Below are 14,421 nucleotides of genomic sequence, written 5' to 3' on the forward strand. Positions count from 1 at the left end.
TAAGTGTGTGTGTGTGTGTGTGTGTGTGTGTGTGTGTCTCTGTGTGTGTTTGTGTGTGTCTGTGTGTTTGTGCAGAAAAGTATATATGGGAACGTAGTAGGCCAACTTATATTTATATTTTTCAGTACATTGCAATGCACTCATGCATTATGCTTATATATATATATATATATATATATATATATATATATATATATATATATATATATATATATATATATACTGTATTATTGAATATAATATAACATAAGTAAATATATTTTCACATTTTAGTATATAAAAAGCATTATTCTGTAGCCTGTATTTTCAGTATACATTGAATGGTTTAATATTATTAATATTATATTAATTGTTAATATGTAAGGAAATATATTTTCTCAGAATGCACGCTCACATATTTAAGATCAATTTAAAGGCAAAGCATTTTAACAGAATAAAAGTATACAGCATGAAAATGTGAACTTGTCAGAGAGAAAAATCCTGATAAACAGTCGAGTCAAAGTGATAGGATCAGGCGAGGCGGTTTCTGTAGAACAGGTATCCTGATATTGAACAGGCTGATAAAAGAGCACTTTTGGGTCGATTGTTTCTGCAGTGTGCCAGATAGAGGGTGCATGTTATTAAGATAAGACGGATTAGCCAGGTAGACGAAAAGTCTCAAGCCAAGTGCTGTTGAATATAGCTAGAATGACGAGCTCAGGGCAACGAGGTCTCGAGGAATTTATCAAAATAATTTCTCTGCTGTATAAAACAACAGTAAAGTGAATGTAACGATGCTAAAGAAAAATCCACAACATGTATTTTCTGGAGAGTGGTCAACCTCTACACAAGAGAATTCACGCACTTCCTCGCATTGCCTTGGTAACATGTGCAGTAATAACAGGTTAGCAGACGCCTAAAGTACAGCATAATTATTTTGTTGTGCATGTGATTAAAAGTGCTGCCGCAAGCCACTTTTTGGAAGTGCAGCTTAGTGGTTTAAGATCTTGGCCAATAACCCGAGTGTTGTGGGTTTAGACCCAGAAACCTTGAGCAAAGCACTTTGTTGTACAAGAAAAATTGGAGACACTTTGGATAAGAAAGTTTTCTCAAATAAAAAGATCAGATATATTTCACTTTTTTACCATGCTTTATAGAATCACAACTGTTAAAAGTGCAAGTGAGTGTGTTTATTTATTTGCTTCGCATACTATAACAGGTAGTTGGAGAGGCTGAAAAATAAGAGGATTTTATTTTTCTATTTTATCTTGCACCAACAAAACATTTACAGTCTGATCAAATTAAAGGAAGTCAAAAACGTCTTAATGCTGGATTTGTTTCGTACAAACATTCACAAGACATTCACTTTACTTGTGGATTATTGTGATGTTTTTAGCACTCTCATTCTGACGGCACCCATTCATTGCAGAGGATCCATTGCTGACCAAGTGATGCAATGCTACATTTCTCCAAATCTGATGAAGAAACAAACTCATCTACATCTTGGATGGCCTGAGGGTGTATACATTTTTAGAAAAAAATACATTTTTGTCTAAAGTATTCCTTTCAGGATGTAAATAGGGTCCATTTTGACCACTAAGCTTTGAGATTTAAGCAGTAGGATTAGATTTAAGTCCAAGGCTCGTTTATAGGTTTCCTGAGATTATTCATGAGCTAATTGGCCAAACAAAAAAGTTATGTTTCGATTGCAGGCTGGACTGTGACTGATGGCCTCGCGCCGTCTCCTTGTTTTGCACCTTCTGTTCCTTGTCTGATGAGTTCAGTTCGAGCAGTAAATCTCCTGAAGGGAGCACAGCAGTCAATCAGCAGTGAAAATGAGTATGTGGTGCAGGGCCCATGAATCTGCCAAGAGCTGCTTGCTCTAAAGACAGACGTCTTAAGCATTGGTGTCGCTCACCTCACACATACAATCCCTTATCTTTAACTTGAACCATCAAGTCTGATTTGTGATGATCTGTTACGCTAATTTGACATTTGTTCATCTAATAGGGAAATGCTTTTTGATTGCGTGAAACAAACAGGCTCATTTGAACATAAATTTGGAGGAAATCATTAAAAGTTCCAAAAGACGGTTTTGCAATGATGCCATAGAAGCGGAATTTTGGTTTCCTTTTTTTGAAGAACAATTTAATGATCTAAAGAACTGTTTTCCACTGTACAGAACCTTTTGTTCAATGGAAAGCTTCCATGGATGTTTAAGGTTCTATATGGAACCATCTGTGTATTTTAAGAGTGTAAAAAAATGCATATATAAATTGACACCATAATCATTTTCTTTTATGTGCATGCAGGGGTTAGTTCAAATCTCTTACTCTAAATATTAAACTTTATTGGATAAATAATCCTGCATCATTTGTGCTACAGGCATGATCTTTTGTTGGCATATCAGAGTTAAATCTCCATAAATCAGTACATACGGTCAACAGCCAAACATAGTAAAATAAAAAGTGTTCCTGTGTGTTAGCAGCGCAAAAGGTTTTTGGTTCAATTCCCAGGAAACACACATACTGGGAAAAAAATGTATATTCTGGATGCACTGTAAGTCGCTTTTGGATAAAAAGTGTCTGCTAAATGCATAAATGAACTAACCCTTTAGAAGAAACCTCCAGAACATAGAGATAAAACCATAAAGTTCAGTGTACTGTATGTACTGAACTCAAAAATTTAATTTGGATGTTTTTGCACTAGTCTGAAACAACACATTATTAAAAGCCAAATAGCCCAAAATCTCCAAACTGACCAGCGCATGAAAACACAGTGTTTTACCTTCAGTGTCTTGCCTTACATTAAACTCAAACCACGTTACGGTTGTGAGGTTTACACAAGCACAATTTCTTCAGAAAATGTCAAGATCTAGTTTGATTGTTGCCATTTAAAGAGCATTTGCCTGGGTGTTGACTTTAATATATCCTGCTGTGCGGCAGCGTTTTCCAGGAACCAAGATGCACGTTTATTAAATGTAAAATCAGCAGAATTTCCCAGCACTATCGTATGCTTTTGCACTTTAATCTTATGCAGCACATTGAATTCTCTTATTAAAATGAAACCTCTCCTGCATATAGGCTTTAATGTGAAGTCGTGCTACCTCTGAGTGGTAGTGTGAACCTGCGGCTTCTAATGTGATACGAAGCAAAGACGAATGCTCTTGGTCTCAGACGTCTGCTTGCACGAATTGCAGGCTTCATGGCTTGTCAACTGAATGCTCAGGCACCTGGGAGCAGACTAAGGACTCGGCTCTTCTTAGCAAAACGTGTCTAATTGTGTACCGTGCAGGGAGAACAAATTCAGTCATTAGAGATTTATTTGCTGTGCTGTGTAAGACCGGGGATTGAGTACGCGCAGGTAAATACTTCACTGTCTCATTGATTAGGAACATAGAAAAACAAGCTTTGAAAGCTTTTTAATTAAGCTGTTAAGGTGGAACTCGTATCTTAAAACAGCAGCTTAGCTAATATTTGCTAAAATCCCATTATTCAAATGAGCTTTTTGCTGATGAACTAATATTTATTGCAATTATATTTTGTTCTCTGAGCAGTACCTGGTCTTGTTGTTAATATTGCATTGCAATATTAATAAAATGCAATCCAATGTTTGTTTGTTTTTTTTTACCATGACAAATGTTGAGATTAATTGTTAAAAAAATTGTATTTCATATTTGCTAATGCTTTTAATTGCTTTTTATTTATTATTTATTTGAGGCAAGATTTCATTTAGATTTCGACACAATTAGGCTGATGATACATGGGGCAACTTTTTGAGCAATGTCCACACCACTCTAGTTCATCAGTTAACATCATGCGAAGCGAAAATCTGCATGTTTGTAATAAACAAATCCATCACTGAGGCCTTTTCACTTTAACCTGACACTTTTGGCCACAATAGAAGTCAATAATATTAAAGCTTCTCGGGGCACTGCTTTGAAACTGTTGTATCATAAAGCACTAGATGAATAAGTCAAAGTCAAAGTCACCTTTATTTATATAGCGCTTTAAACAAAATACATTGCGTCAAAGCAACTGAACAACATTCATTAGGAAAACAGTGTCAATAATGAAAAAATGATAGTTAAAGGCAGTTATCATTGAATTCAGTTATGTCATCTCTGTTCAATTAAATAGTGTCTGTGCATTTATTTGCAATCAAGTCAACGATATCGCTGTAGAGGAAGTGTCCCCAACTAAGCAAGCCAGAGGCGATAGCGGCAAGGAACCGAAACTCCATCGGTGACAGAATGGAGAAGAAACCTTGGGAGAAACCAGGCTCAGTCGGGGAGCCAGTTCTCCTCTGACCAGACGAAACCAGTAGTTCAATTCCAGGCTGCAGCAAAGTCAGATTGTGCAGAAGAATCATCTGTTTCCTGTGGTCTTGTCCTGGTGCTCCTTTGAGACAAGGTCTTTACAGGGGATCTGTATCTGGGGCTCTAGTTGTCCTGGTCTCCGCTGTCTTTAAGGGATGTAGAGGTCCTTTCTAGGTGCTGATCCAGCATCTGGTCTGGATACGTACTGGATCCGGGTGACTGCAGTGACCCTCTGATCTGGACACAGGATCTGGTGCCCACGGTGACCTCGGAACAAGAGAGAAACAGACAAATATTAGCGTAGATGCCATTCTTCTAATGATGTAGCAAGTACATAGGGTGTTATGGGAAGTGTTTCCGGTTCCGGTTTACCTAATTAATGCAGCCTAAAAATCCTTTAACGGATTTGGATAATAAAAGCATATTAGTATGTTATGTGTATGCCAGGTTAAAGAGATGGGTCTTTAATCTAGATTTAAACTGCAAGAGTGTGTCTGCCTCCCGAACAATGTTAGGTAGGTTATTCAAGAGTTTAGGCGCCAAATAGGAAAAGGATCTGCCGCCCGCAGTTGATTTTGATATTCTAGGTATTATCAAATTGCCTGAGTTTTGAGAACGTAGCGGACGTAGAGGATTATAATGTAAAAGGAGCTCATTCAAATACTGAGGTGCTAAACCATTCAGGGCTTTATAGGTAATAAGCAATATTTTAAAATCTATACGATGCTTGATAGGGAGCCAGTGCAGTGTTGACAGGACCGGGCTAATATGGTCATACTTCCTGGTTCTAGTAAGAACTCTTGCTGCTGCATTTTGGACTAGCTGTAGTTTGTTTACTAAGCGTGCAGAACAACCACCCAATAAAGCATTACAATAATCTAACCTTGAGGTCATAAAAGCATGGATTAACATTTCTGCATTTGACATTGAGAGCATAGGCCGTAATTTAGATATATTTTTGAGATGGAAAAATGCAGTTTTACAAATGCTAGAAACGTGGCTTTCTAAGGAAAGATTGCGATCAAATAGCACACCTAGGTTCCTAACTGATGACGAAGAATTGACAGAGCAACCATCAAGTCTTAGACAGTGTTCTAGGTTATTACAAGCGGAGTTTTTAGGTCCAATAATTAACACCTCTGTTTTTTCAGAATTTAGCAGTAAGAAATTACTCGTCATCCAGTTTTTTATATCGACTATGCAATCCATTAGTTTTTCAAATTGGTGTGTTTCACCAGGCTGCGAAGAAATATAGAGTTGAGTATCATCAGCATAACAGTGAAAGCTAACACCATGTTTCCTGATGATATCTCCCAAGGGTAACATATAAAGCGTGAAGAGTAGCGGCCCTAGTACTGAGCCTTGAGGTACTCCATACTGCACTTGTGATCGATAGGATACATCTTCATTCACTGCTACGAACTGATGGCGGTCATATAAGTACGATTTAAACCATGCTAATGCACTTCCATTAATGCCAACAAAGTGTTCAAGTCTATGCAAAAGAATGTTGTGGTCAATTGTGTCAAACGCAGCACTAAGATCCAATAAAACTAATAGAGAGATACACCCACGATCAGATGATAAGAGCAGATCATTTGTAACTCTAAGGAGAGCAGTCTCAGAACTATGATACGGTCTAAATGCTGACTGGAAATCTTCACATACCATTTTTCTCTAAGAAGGAATATAATTGTGAGGATACCACCTTTTCTAGTATCTTGGACAGAAAAGGGAGATTCGAGATTGGTCTATAATTAACTAGTTCTTTGGGGTCAAGCTGTGGTTTTTGATGAGAGGCTTAATAACAGCCAGTTTGAAGGTTTTGGGGACATATCCTAATGACAATGAGGAATTAATAATAGTCAGAAGAGGATCTATGACTTCTGGAAGCACCTCTTTTAGGAGCTTAGATGGTATAGGGTCTAACATACATGTTGTTGGTTTAGATGATTTAACAAGTTTATACAATTCTTCCTAGCCTATAGTAGAGAATGAGTGGAACTGTTCCTCAGGGGGTCTATAGTGCACTGTCTGATGTGATACTGTAGCTGACGGCTGAATGGTTGCAATTTTATCTCTAATAGTATCGATTTTAGAAGTAAAGTAGTTCATAAAGTCATTACTGCTGTTATGTTGGGAAATGTCAACACTTGTTGAGGCTTTATTTTTCGTTAATTTAGCCACTGTATTGAATAAATACCTGGGGTTATGTTTGTTTTCTTCTAAAAGAGAAGAAAAGTAATCGGATCTAGCAGTTTTTAATGCTTCTCTGTAGGATATGTTACTTTCCCGCCAAGCAATACGAAATACCTCTAGTTTTGTTTTCCTCCAGCTGCGCTCCATTTTTCGGGCTGCTCTCTTTAGGGTGCGAGTATGCTCATTATACCATGGTGTTTTCCTTAACCTTCCTTAAGCGTAAAGGAGCGACTGTGTTTAAAGTGCTAGAAAAGAGAGAGTCCATAGTTTCTGTTACATCATCAAGTTCTGAAGTTTTGGATATGCTAAGGAACTTGGATACATCAGGAAGATAACTTAAAAAGCAGTCTTTTGTGTTAGAAGTGATGGTTCTTTCCATACTTGTAACAAGAAGTAGGATTTACAATTTTGGCTATATGAAGTTTGCACAGAACTAAATAATGATCTGAGATATCATCACTTGGCTGAATAATTTCAACACCATCAACATCAATTCCATGTGACAGTATTAAATCTAGAGTATGATTTCGACAATGAGTAGGTCCTGAAACGTGTTGTCTAACACCAATAGAGTTCAGAATGTCTATAAATGCTGATCCCAATGCATCTTTTTCATTATCAACATGGATATTAAAATCACCAACTATTAAGACTTTATCTGCAGCCAGAACTAACTCGGATGTAAAATCACCAAACTCTTTAATAAAGTCTGTATGGTGCCCTGGTGGCCTGTATACAGTAGCCAGTACAAACATAACATAATTTATCATTAACATTTGTTTCTCTGGATAATGTTATATGAAGCACCATTACTTTAAATGAGTTATACTTGAAGCCTGCTTTCTGAGAGATCCTGAAAACGTTGTTATAAATTGAAGCAACACCTCCACCTTTGCCTTTTAGACGCGTCTCATGTTTATAACAGTAATCTTGGGGGGTGGACTCATTTAAAATAATGTAATCATCAGGTTTTAGCCAGGTTTCTGTCAAACAGAGTACATCTATATTATGATCAGTGATCATATTATTTACAAAAAGTGTTTTCGTAGAAAGGGATCTGATATTCAATAAGCCAAGCTTTATCATTTGTTTATCCATATTGCTTCTGTTTTTTATTTGTTGAACCTCAATTAAATTGTTAATCTTAACTTGGTTTGGACGTTTTTTGTTTTTTCTAGTTCGGGGAACAGACACAGTCTCTATAGTGTGATATCTAGGTGAAAAAGTCTCTATGTGCTGAGAATTAACTGACCTCTGTGACGTGAGGCAGCTAGCAGACGGTCGGTTTAGCCAGTCTGTCTGCTTCCTGACCTGGGCCCCAGTTAGTCAAGTATAAACACTAAGACTATTTGCCAAATTTCTAGAGAGAAGAGTGGCGCCCCCCCAGGAGGGATGAAGACCATCTCTTTTAAGCAGGTCAGGTCTGCCCCAAAAGCTCGTCCAATTGTCTATGAAACCTATGTTATTCTGTGGGCACCACTTAGACATCCAGCCATTGAGTGATGACAATCTGCTATGCATCTCATCACCACGGTAAGCAGGGAGGGGACCAGAGCATATTACAGTGTCTGACATCGTGCTTGCAAGTTCACACACCTCTTTAATGTTATTTTTAGTGATCTCCGACTGGCGAAGTCGAACATCATTAGCGCCGGCATGAATAACAATCTTACTGTATTTACGCAAAAATAAGCAAAACTATGAATAAATTTGACAGGAAAATCTACTTTGCGTTGAAGAAACTCATCTTGTTTCTATCCAGTATGTCGAGATCAGCCTGCAGAGCTTCATCATCTTTAATGGACGCATGTAATTAGCAGCCATTCACCCATGCTCCCTATTGTGAGCGAAAGGTTGTTGCCATTCTATTCTGGTCTCTAGCATGTATCCCTCGACTTGTGTTATGATGAGCTAACTGATATGGACAGCTGGGCAGTTCTGCACCAGTGCTGATCGCTGCCACCGGTGGCTCTCGCTTTCTCTAATATCAGCTAATTACAGTGGTTAATCAGGCTGGTAATGAGTATGGGCACCATGCCATTTCAATCTGACACCGGTGGGAGTGAAGCTCACTTCCCTGCCAAGCTGATGTCAGTTCCTGCCAGCTCCCCGACTGCACTGCCTTCTTCAGTCTTCAGTCCACCTGGCCTGTGAATAATGAGAGGCCAGCGGACATTAACCTGTGTGTTCTTCTTCCAGATTTGGACTAGTTTAACAGGTGCTGGGAGGTGAAATAAAGGTGGCTAATAAATATGAGCTGTGGTATTTTTACTGTTATACTATTAAAAAAGTCACTAACCCTGAGCATTAATCTTTAGCTTGTAACTTGAATTTAGAGCAACTACATAATAGCAGCATCTTAGCAATGTGCTAAAACCACGGAGAACACTTTAGTAACCACACTGCGATCCACTCAGGGCATTGCTATCCAGATGCTAAGGTGCTCTTAGGGGTTTAAGCACATTGCGAGGTCGTTGCAGCCACCTTAGCATCTTAGCAACCGCATAAAAATGCCATGAGTTTTGCACAGGGAATATCGCTCATGTTTTTTTTTTTAGATTAGGCTACCTTTTATTACCCCGTTATGGATTTTTGAAAAGTAGTCTTTCATGCAGTGTATTACACAGCTCTAAGTGAATGAAAACATCCTGCAAAGTTTTAAATCTAAAAGTGCACCATGTATAAAGTTATTGTCTCTCAAAAGAAAGTGTTGCCTCTGAATCATTGAAACAAGTCGTTTTTAAAATGAATCCCAAGCCGTTTCATGTTGACATCAACATGAAACATAAGCATATTTCCCGTTCACTTGTTGGTCTTTTGCACTGGTCTGGACCGGGTTTCCCGATAACGATTGATCTTAGCGCTTAAGAACGTTTTCTACGAGTAATTTTACGATCGTTCGTTATTGTTTCACGTGTGTTTCCAAACAATGCACTTAAAGCAATTGTAGCTGTGCTTTAAGTGCTACTTAGGAGTCGCTCTATGTTTGTCAAGTGCTGTAATGTCACCTTATAGAATGACTCTTAATTGTAGTATACTATCGTTTATTGATGTTAACCTAATACTTCCAGACAGACAACTTGGATATAATAACTACAATACAATACTATATTATATTATAGTGTGCAATATTATACTTTACATAATAATATATAATATACTTTATATACTTATATATTATGTTAAGTAAAAGTGTTAGCCTGAATGCAATGTAAGTCGCTTTGAATAAAAGCGTCTGCTTAATGCGTACATTTATTTAAATTTATTTATTTATATACTGTATAGAGAGAAAGAGTGAGACGTTATTTCCGGGTCCAATACATAGTAAATATGACCTTGTTTTATAATTTTTTTTCATTCTTTTTTTTTTTCAGTCATTTAAATGTGTATTTCTAACTTTTGCCTGCTCTTTTTAATTAATTACTTTATAAATTAATTTAAAAAATAAACAAAACGAGTCATAAAGTGTACAATAAAGCATAATTAAAAATAATTATTATATTATAATCACATTGCGCTTGAATCAAGTTAAAGGTGTAATCTTCTGATTGTCCTGCAGGTGACCGCATAAATCTGTTGTCTTATGATGCATTACGATTACTCCAGAGCACTCATAAATCTACGATGATTTTCAAGTGCTACTTAAGTTACAATGCTTTTGGGAAACAGACCGTAATATTAAGATCAGCTGTACAATCATTTTTACAAACTTCTTAGGCTTACGATTACGAAGCTTTTGGGAAACTCAGCCCTGAACGAGAATGCTAATTCATTTTTTGCCACTAGGTGCCGCTTTTGGAGCAGTAAAAATAGCGGTTTCCCCAGTAACGCTTTACACAAAGCAGCACACAAACACTGCTTTATCAGGATTTACAGTCATCATGAAATGAAAATAAGACCAACCGACCAATTACCGCAGATTAGCATCCCGCAAAGGAAGGGTTTGGAAAAATAAATCGTTTAGCAAATCGTTTGGGAGTCGTTGAGCAAGTAAGGTAAAAACTAATTCATATTATAAGAGAATGAAAGTGTTTTTTGTCTTTGCATGCACTCCAACCTGTTGTTGGGGACTCCCAAAACCAAAATATTAACCTTTCATTACCCATAATAAGGGCACTTTAATATATATATATATATATATATATATATATATATATATATATATATATATATATATATATATATATATATATACAGACCAAAAGTTTGGACACCCCTTCTCATTCAAAGGGTTTTCTTTATTTTCATGACTATGAAAATTGTAGAGTCACACTGAAGGCATCAAGGGCTATTTGACCAAGAAGGAGAGTGATGGGGTGCTGCGCCAGATGACCTGGCCTCCACAGTCACCGGATCTGAACCCAATCGAGATGGTTTAGGGGTGAGCTGGACCGCAGACAGAAGGCAAAAGGGCCAACAAGTGCTAAGCATCTCTCGGGGAACTCCTTCAAGACTGTTGGAAGAACATTTCAGGTGACTACCTCTTGAAGCTCATCAAGAGAATGCCAAGAGTGTGCAAAGCAGTAATCAAAGCAAAAGGTGGATACTTTGAAGAACATAGAATATGACATATTTTCAGTTGTTTCACACTTTTTTGTTATGTATATAATTCCATATATAATTCCACATGTGTTAATTCATAGTTTTGATATATATATATGATATAAGCCTAGTTCTAACATGTATTTTTGTACTATTTTCACAAAGTCACAAATGAAAGGGTTGAAACTTGCATTAAATAATTTGCTGATGTATTATAGCAAGGCCCCGCATACTTATTCATCATCTGTCCTTTTTTTTTGACACATCTATTCCTGAATTCACAGCCCTGCTCATGACATGATGAAAAATATAACGTCCATAAATTAAGAAACTGTTGATCTCTTTTTTATTAAATCATTCTGTTGAATTAATCAAAAATTGATTATCAAATAAGTAATGATAATAATTAACTTAATAAATATCATTTATATAAATATTTATCTGTCCCTCTTCCAAAGCCCCTCTTGATTTCTCGTGAAACCACAGCATCAGGCAAAAAGAGCATCTCGATCGCCCCTCCTCCTTTACATCCCTCCCTCTCTCTTCCTCTTTTCTGCATCTCCCTCACTCTCTCAGTCAGTCAGAGGAACATCAGCACAGACAGCCGCTCCGACATCCAGCTGTCCGGACGCTGATTCATTTCACCACACACCAGCTCTGGGTGCAAACTCAGAAGGGGTGTTTGGGAAATTGAAAGGCGTCCTTACTGGGCCAACAAGGACTCCATCATCAGAGAGGTACGGCTTCACATCTTCTACAGTCTAAAGGTGTTTTGTGTTGGAATAGTTTTCACAGGTGGAGTTATGTGCTGTTTCTAGAGATGGATGCAAACATTGAGTTTGCACATCTCTTATTCTTGTTGTAAGTGATTGCAGCTTCTTGTCTGTTGCTTCGTGATGTTTCTCGACTAGGTTGTTTGATTCTAGGAAATCACTGCATGCAACTCTGTTATAAGCTATAATTTTCTCTCTAAGAGAAAGAAACGTCTAATTTTCTTAATGCACACATGCAAATGAACTGTACTTATAGGAGTCAGTGGTTTGGAGAGGTATTGGTCTAATTGTCAAGTGATACATTAAAATAGCAGGCATTCATGAAATTTTAACTATTTAAAACAGCTTTAAACAGTTTAGCATTAATAAATGTGAATAATATTTGCACTTAAAAGTTTACCGTATTATGTAAAAATTGGTTGGTTTGGTTGATGTGGGAAACACAATTTATTGATATGGGCAGATACATAATATTTGGGAGGAAAAATATGTACTATGTATAATACTTTATTAATATGTTTCATATCAAAATTATTAAAAAACATTGTAGACTTTAATGCTAATAGTCGTTTAATTGCATGTCACTAATAATGACTGATTCATTTATTTGTTTGTATTTATCAGTATGGTTAATAAAAATCCAAAGCAAACATATCATCTTTGCCTTCTGCAGACTAGCTGACAGCTTTAAAACTAATGACACAGAAAACTCAATATAAAAGCTACTCATTTCTAGATGAGCCTTTTCTATGATTATTGTTTTCCCGTCAGACATCAAATGAGTCAGGGAATTAACATTTTTGCAGGAAATTTATCAGCACTTTCCAGCTTCCAAAACAGAAAAAGAAAAAGTGCTGACGCCAATATGAGGCAAAACACCGTTTCTGAAACCTGTCAGGTTTCCACAGATTAAACAGGTCTTATGATGTGATGGGGTAGGAGAATGCTTCATATGAAGCCTTGTCTGGATTGAACTCATTAAAAATCATTAAAAATCATTAAAAATTGAACAAGAACAAAGCTATTGCTCTTTCTGAGAAGGTTTTTATTTATTTATTTATTTATTTTTTTGGCTACATTAACTGCCTTGTGTTGGTTGTCTTATATGTTCAAGTCAATATGAAATCAAATGGTCCTATTTACTCTCCATGCATTCTTAGTCCTGTTGTTAACATTCATCACTGCAGGCAATAGAAAGAAAGCTTGCTCCACCCTTTTAGCCCATTTTCACGTGCAGCGTGCATGTTATTAGATGTTATTAGCCAAAAATCTGGTATTGTTGTTGCTATAGCAAACTCGCATTCTGATTTGCATAATTCTGATGTACAGTAAAAAAGCCTGCTCTTACTGATGGAAGACAGTTTCCGCGCGATCAGAAATATAAAGCAGAATATAATAAAGTAATTAAAGGTCACTGCAAGATTTTAACTCACGACTCGTGCATTGTTCTTGCAATTCCGAGAGAGAGAGAAAGAGAGAGAGAGAGAGAATTACACACTCCGACTTTTATTCTCAGAATTCCGAGTTTACCATTATTGTTATTATTATTTTTATTTCCACAACAGAATAAAAAAATAAAAATAAAATTACGATTTTTTTTAATCTCAAACCTCGTTACGTATTAATATTTAAGTCCCGCCCCTTTTCGCATTGAATGTGTCGTTTAGTTTACAAATACATCATTATGCTATCAACATAAATGGTCTCTAAATGATAATTCGCGTTGATTTTAAAGGTGAAAAGTGCAATTTTTTCGACCTCTAGATTTTTCTGTGTGTAGGCTATGTGCAATCTTCTTTTCTTAGTTTTCTTCTTATTTAAGAAAAGTCACGGTAATTCATTGGTAAAACTGTGTATTTCGGGTGACTTTGAAACATTATTTGAAATTTGTATACATATCTCTCTCATTTAGTAACTACGCCGCCTCCACATAAAAAAATAAAAAAATCGATGTTTTTGGAGGCAAAAGTCGAAAACAGGCTGCGCTCCTGCTCCACCTGTGGCTCTCTGCTCACGCGCGTTCACGCACAATTACGCGCGCACTCGTCCCTCTCCACCAACACTTCAATACTCTGTCCCACAGCTCCAAGAATGGGAAAATCAGAGAGCCAAATGGATATCATGGAGAAAAGCACTAAACCGAGGAAGCATCGCTGGACTGTAGTGGAGATCGGACTGTCTGTCACTGTGCTTCTGATGAGCTGCGCTCTGGCTGGACTCATAGTGCTCTACACTTCAGCTCTGAGAGGTGGGCATTACTGCTGCACATCAGGAGCCTTTCGAACGCTATTCAACCCCCAAAAGACACAAAACATGCTCAAAGATCTTTGTAATACATTAAGAAATAACTCGCATTTAATTGCATTTATTTATAGCCCATGTGGTGCAACTTGTGCAACCTTTCTTTTATAGAAGTCTCTTGAAAACCAGAAAAATCTTACATAAATATTAATTAATCATTTAATATACTTAATATTTTTTTATAGTTATATTATATAATTATTTAAGTTTTATACATATGTAAAATATTTTAACATTTATAATATAGTTTGATTATTTCTAATTAGTGTGAAATTGAAACACTGAATATTAGTTTTAAAAATAAAATTA

At 36.7% G+C, this 14,421-nt stretch overlaps 1 protein-coding gene across 1 annotated transcript in view; it reads left to right on the top strand.

Annotated features, from left to right (window-relative positions):
- Window positions 1-14,421, top strand: part of LOC132126362 (membrane metallo-endopeptidase-like 1) — a 53,926-nt gene that overhangs the window by 21,699 nt on the left and 17,806 nt on the right. The window contains exons 2-3 of the mRNA XM_059537572.1: window positions 11,615-11,775; window positions 13,895-14,059. Coding sequence (XP_059393555.1) covers window positions 13,903-14,059 — 157 coding nt within the window. The 5' untranslated portion in view covers window positions 11,615-11,775; window positions 13,895-13,902. The remainder of the gene's footprint in view (window positions 1-11,614; window positions 11,776-13,894; window positions 14,060-14,421) is intronic.

This window comes from Carassius carassius, chromosome 44 (assembly GCF_963082965.1).
Source record: "Carassius carassius chromosome 44, fCarCar2.1, whole genome shotgun sequence".
Lineage (NCBI taxonomy): Eukaryota > Metazoa > Chordata > Actinopteri > Cypriniformes > Cyprinidae > Carassius > Carassius carassius.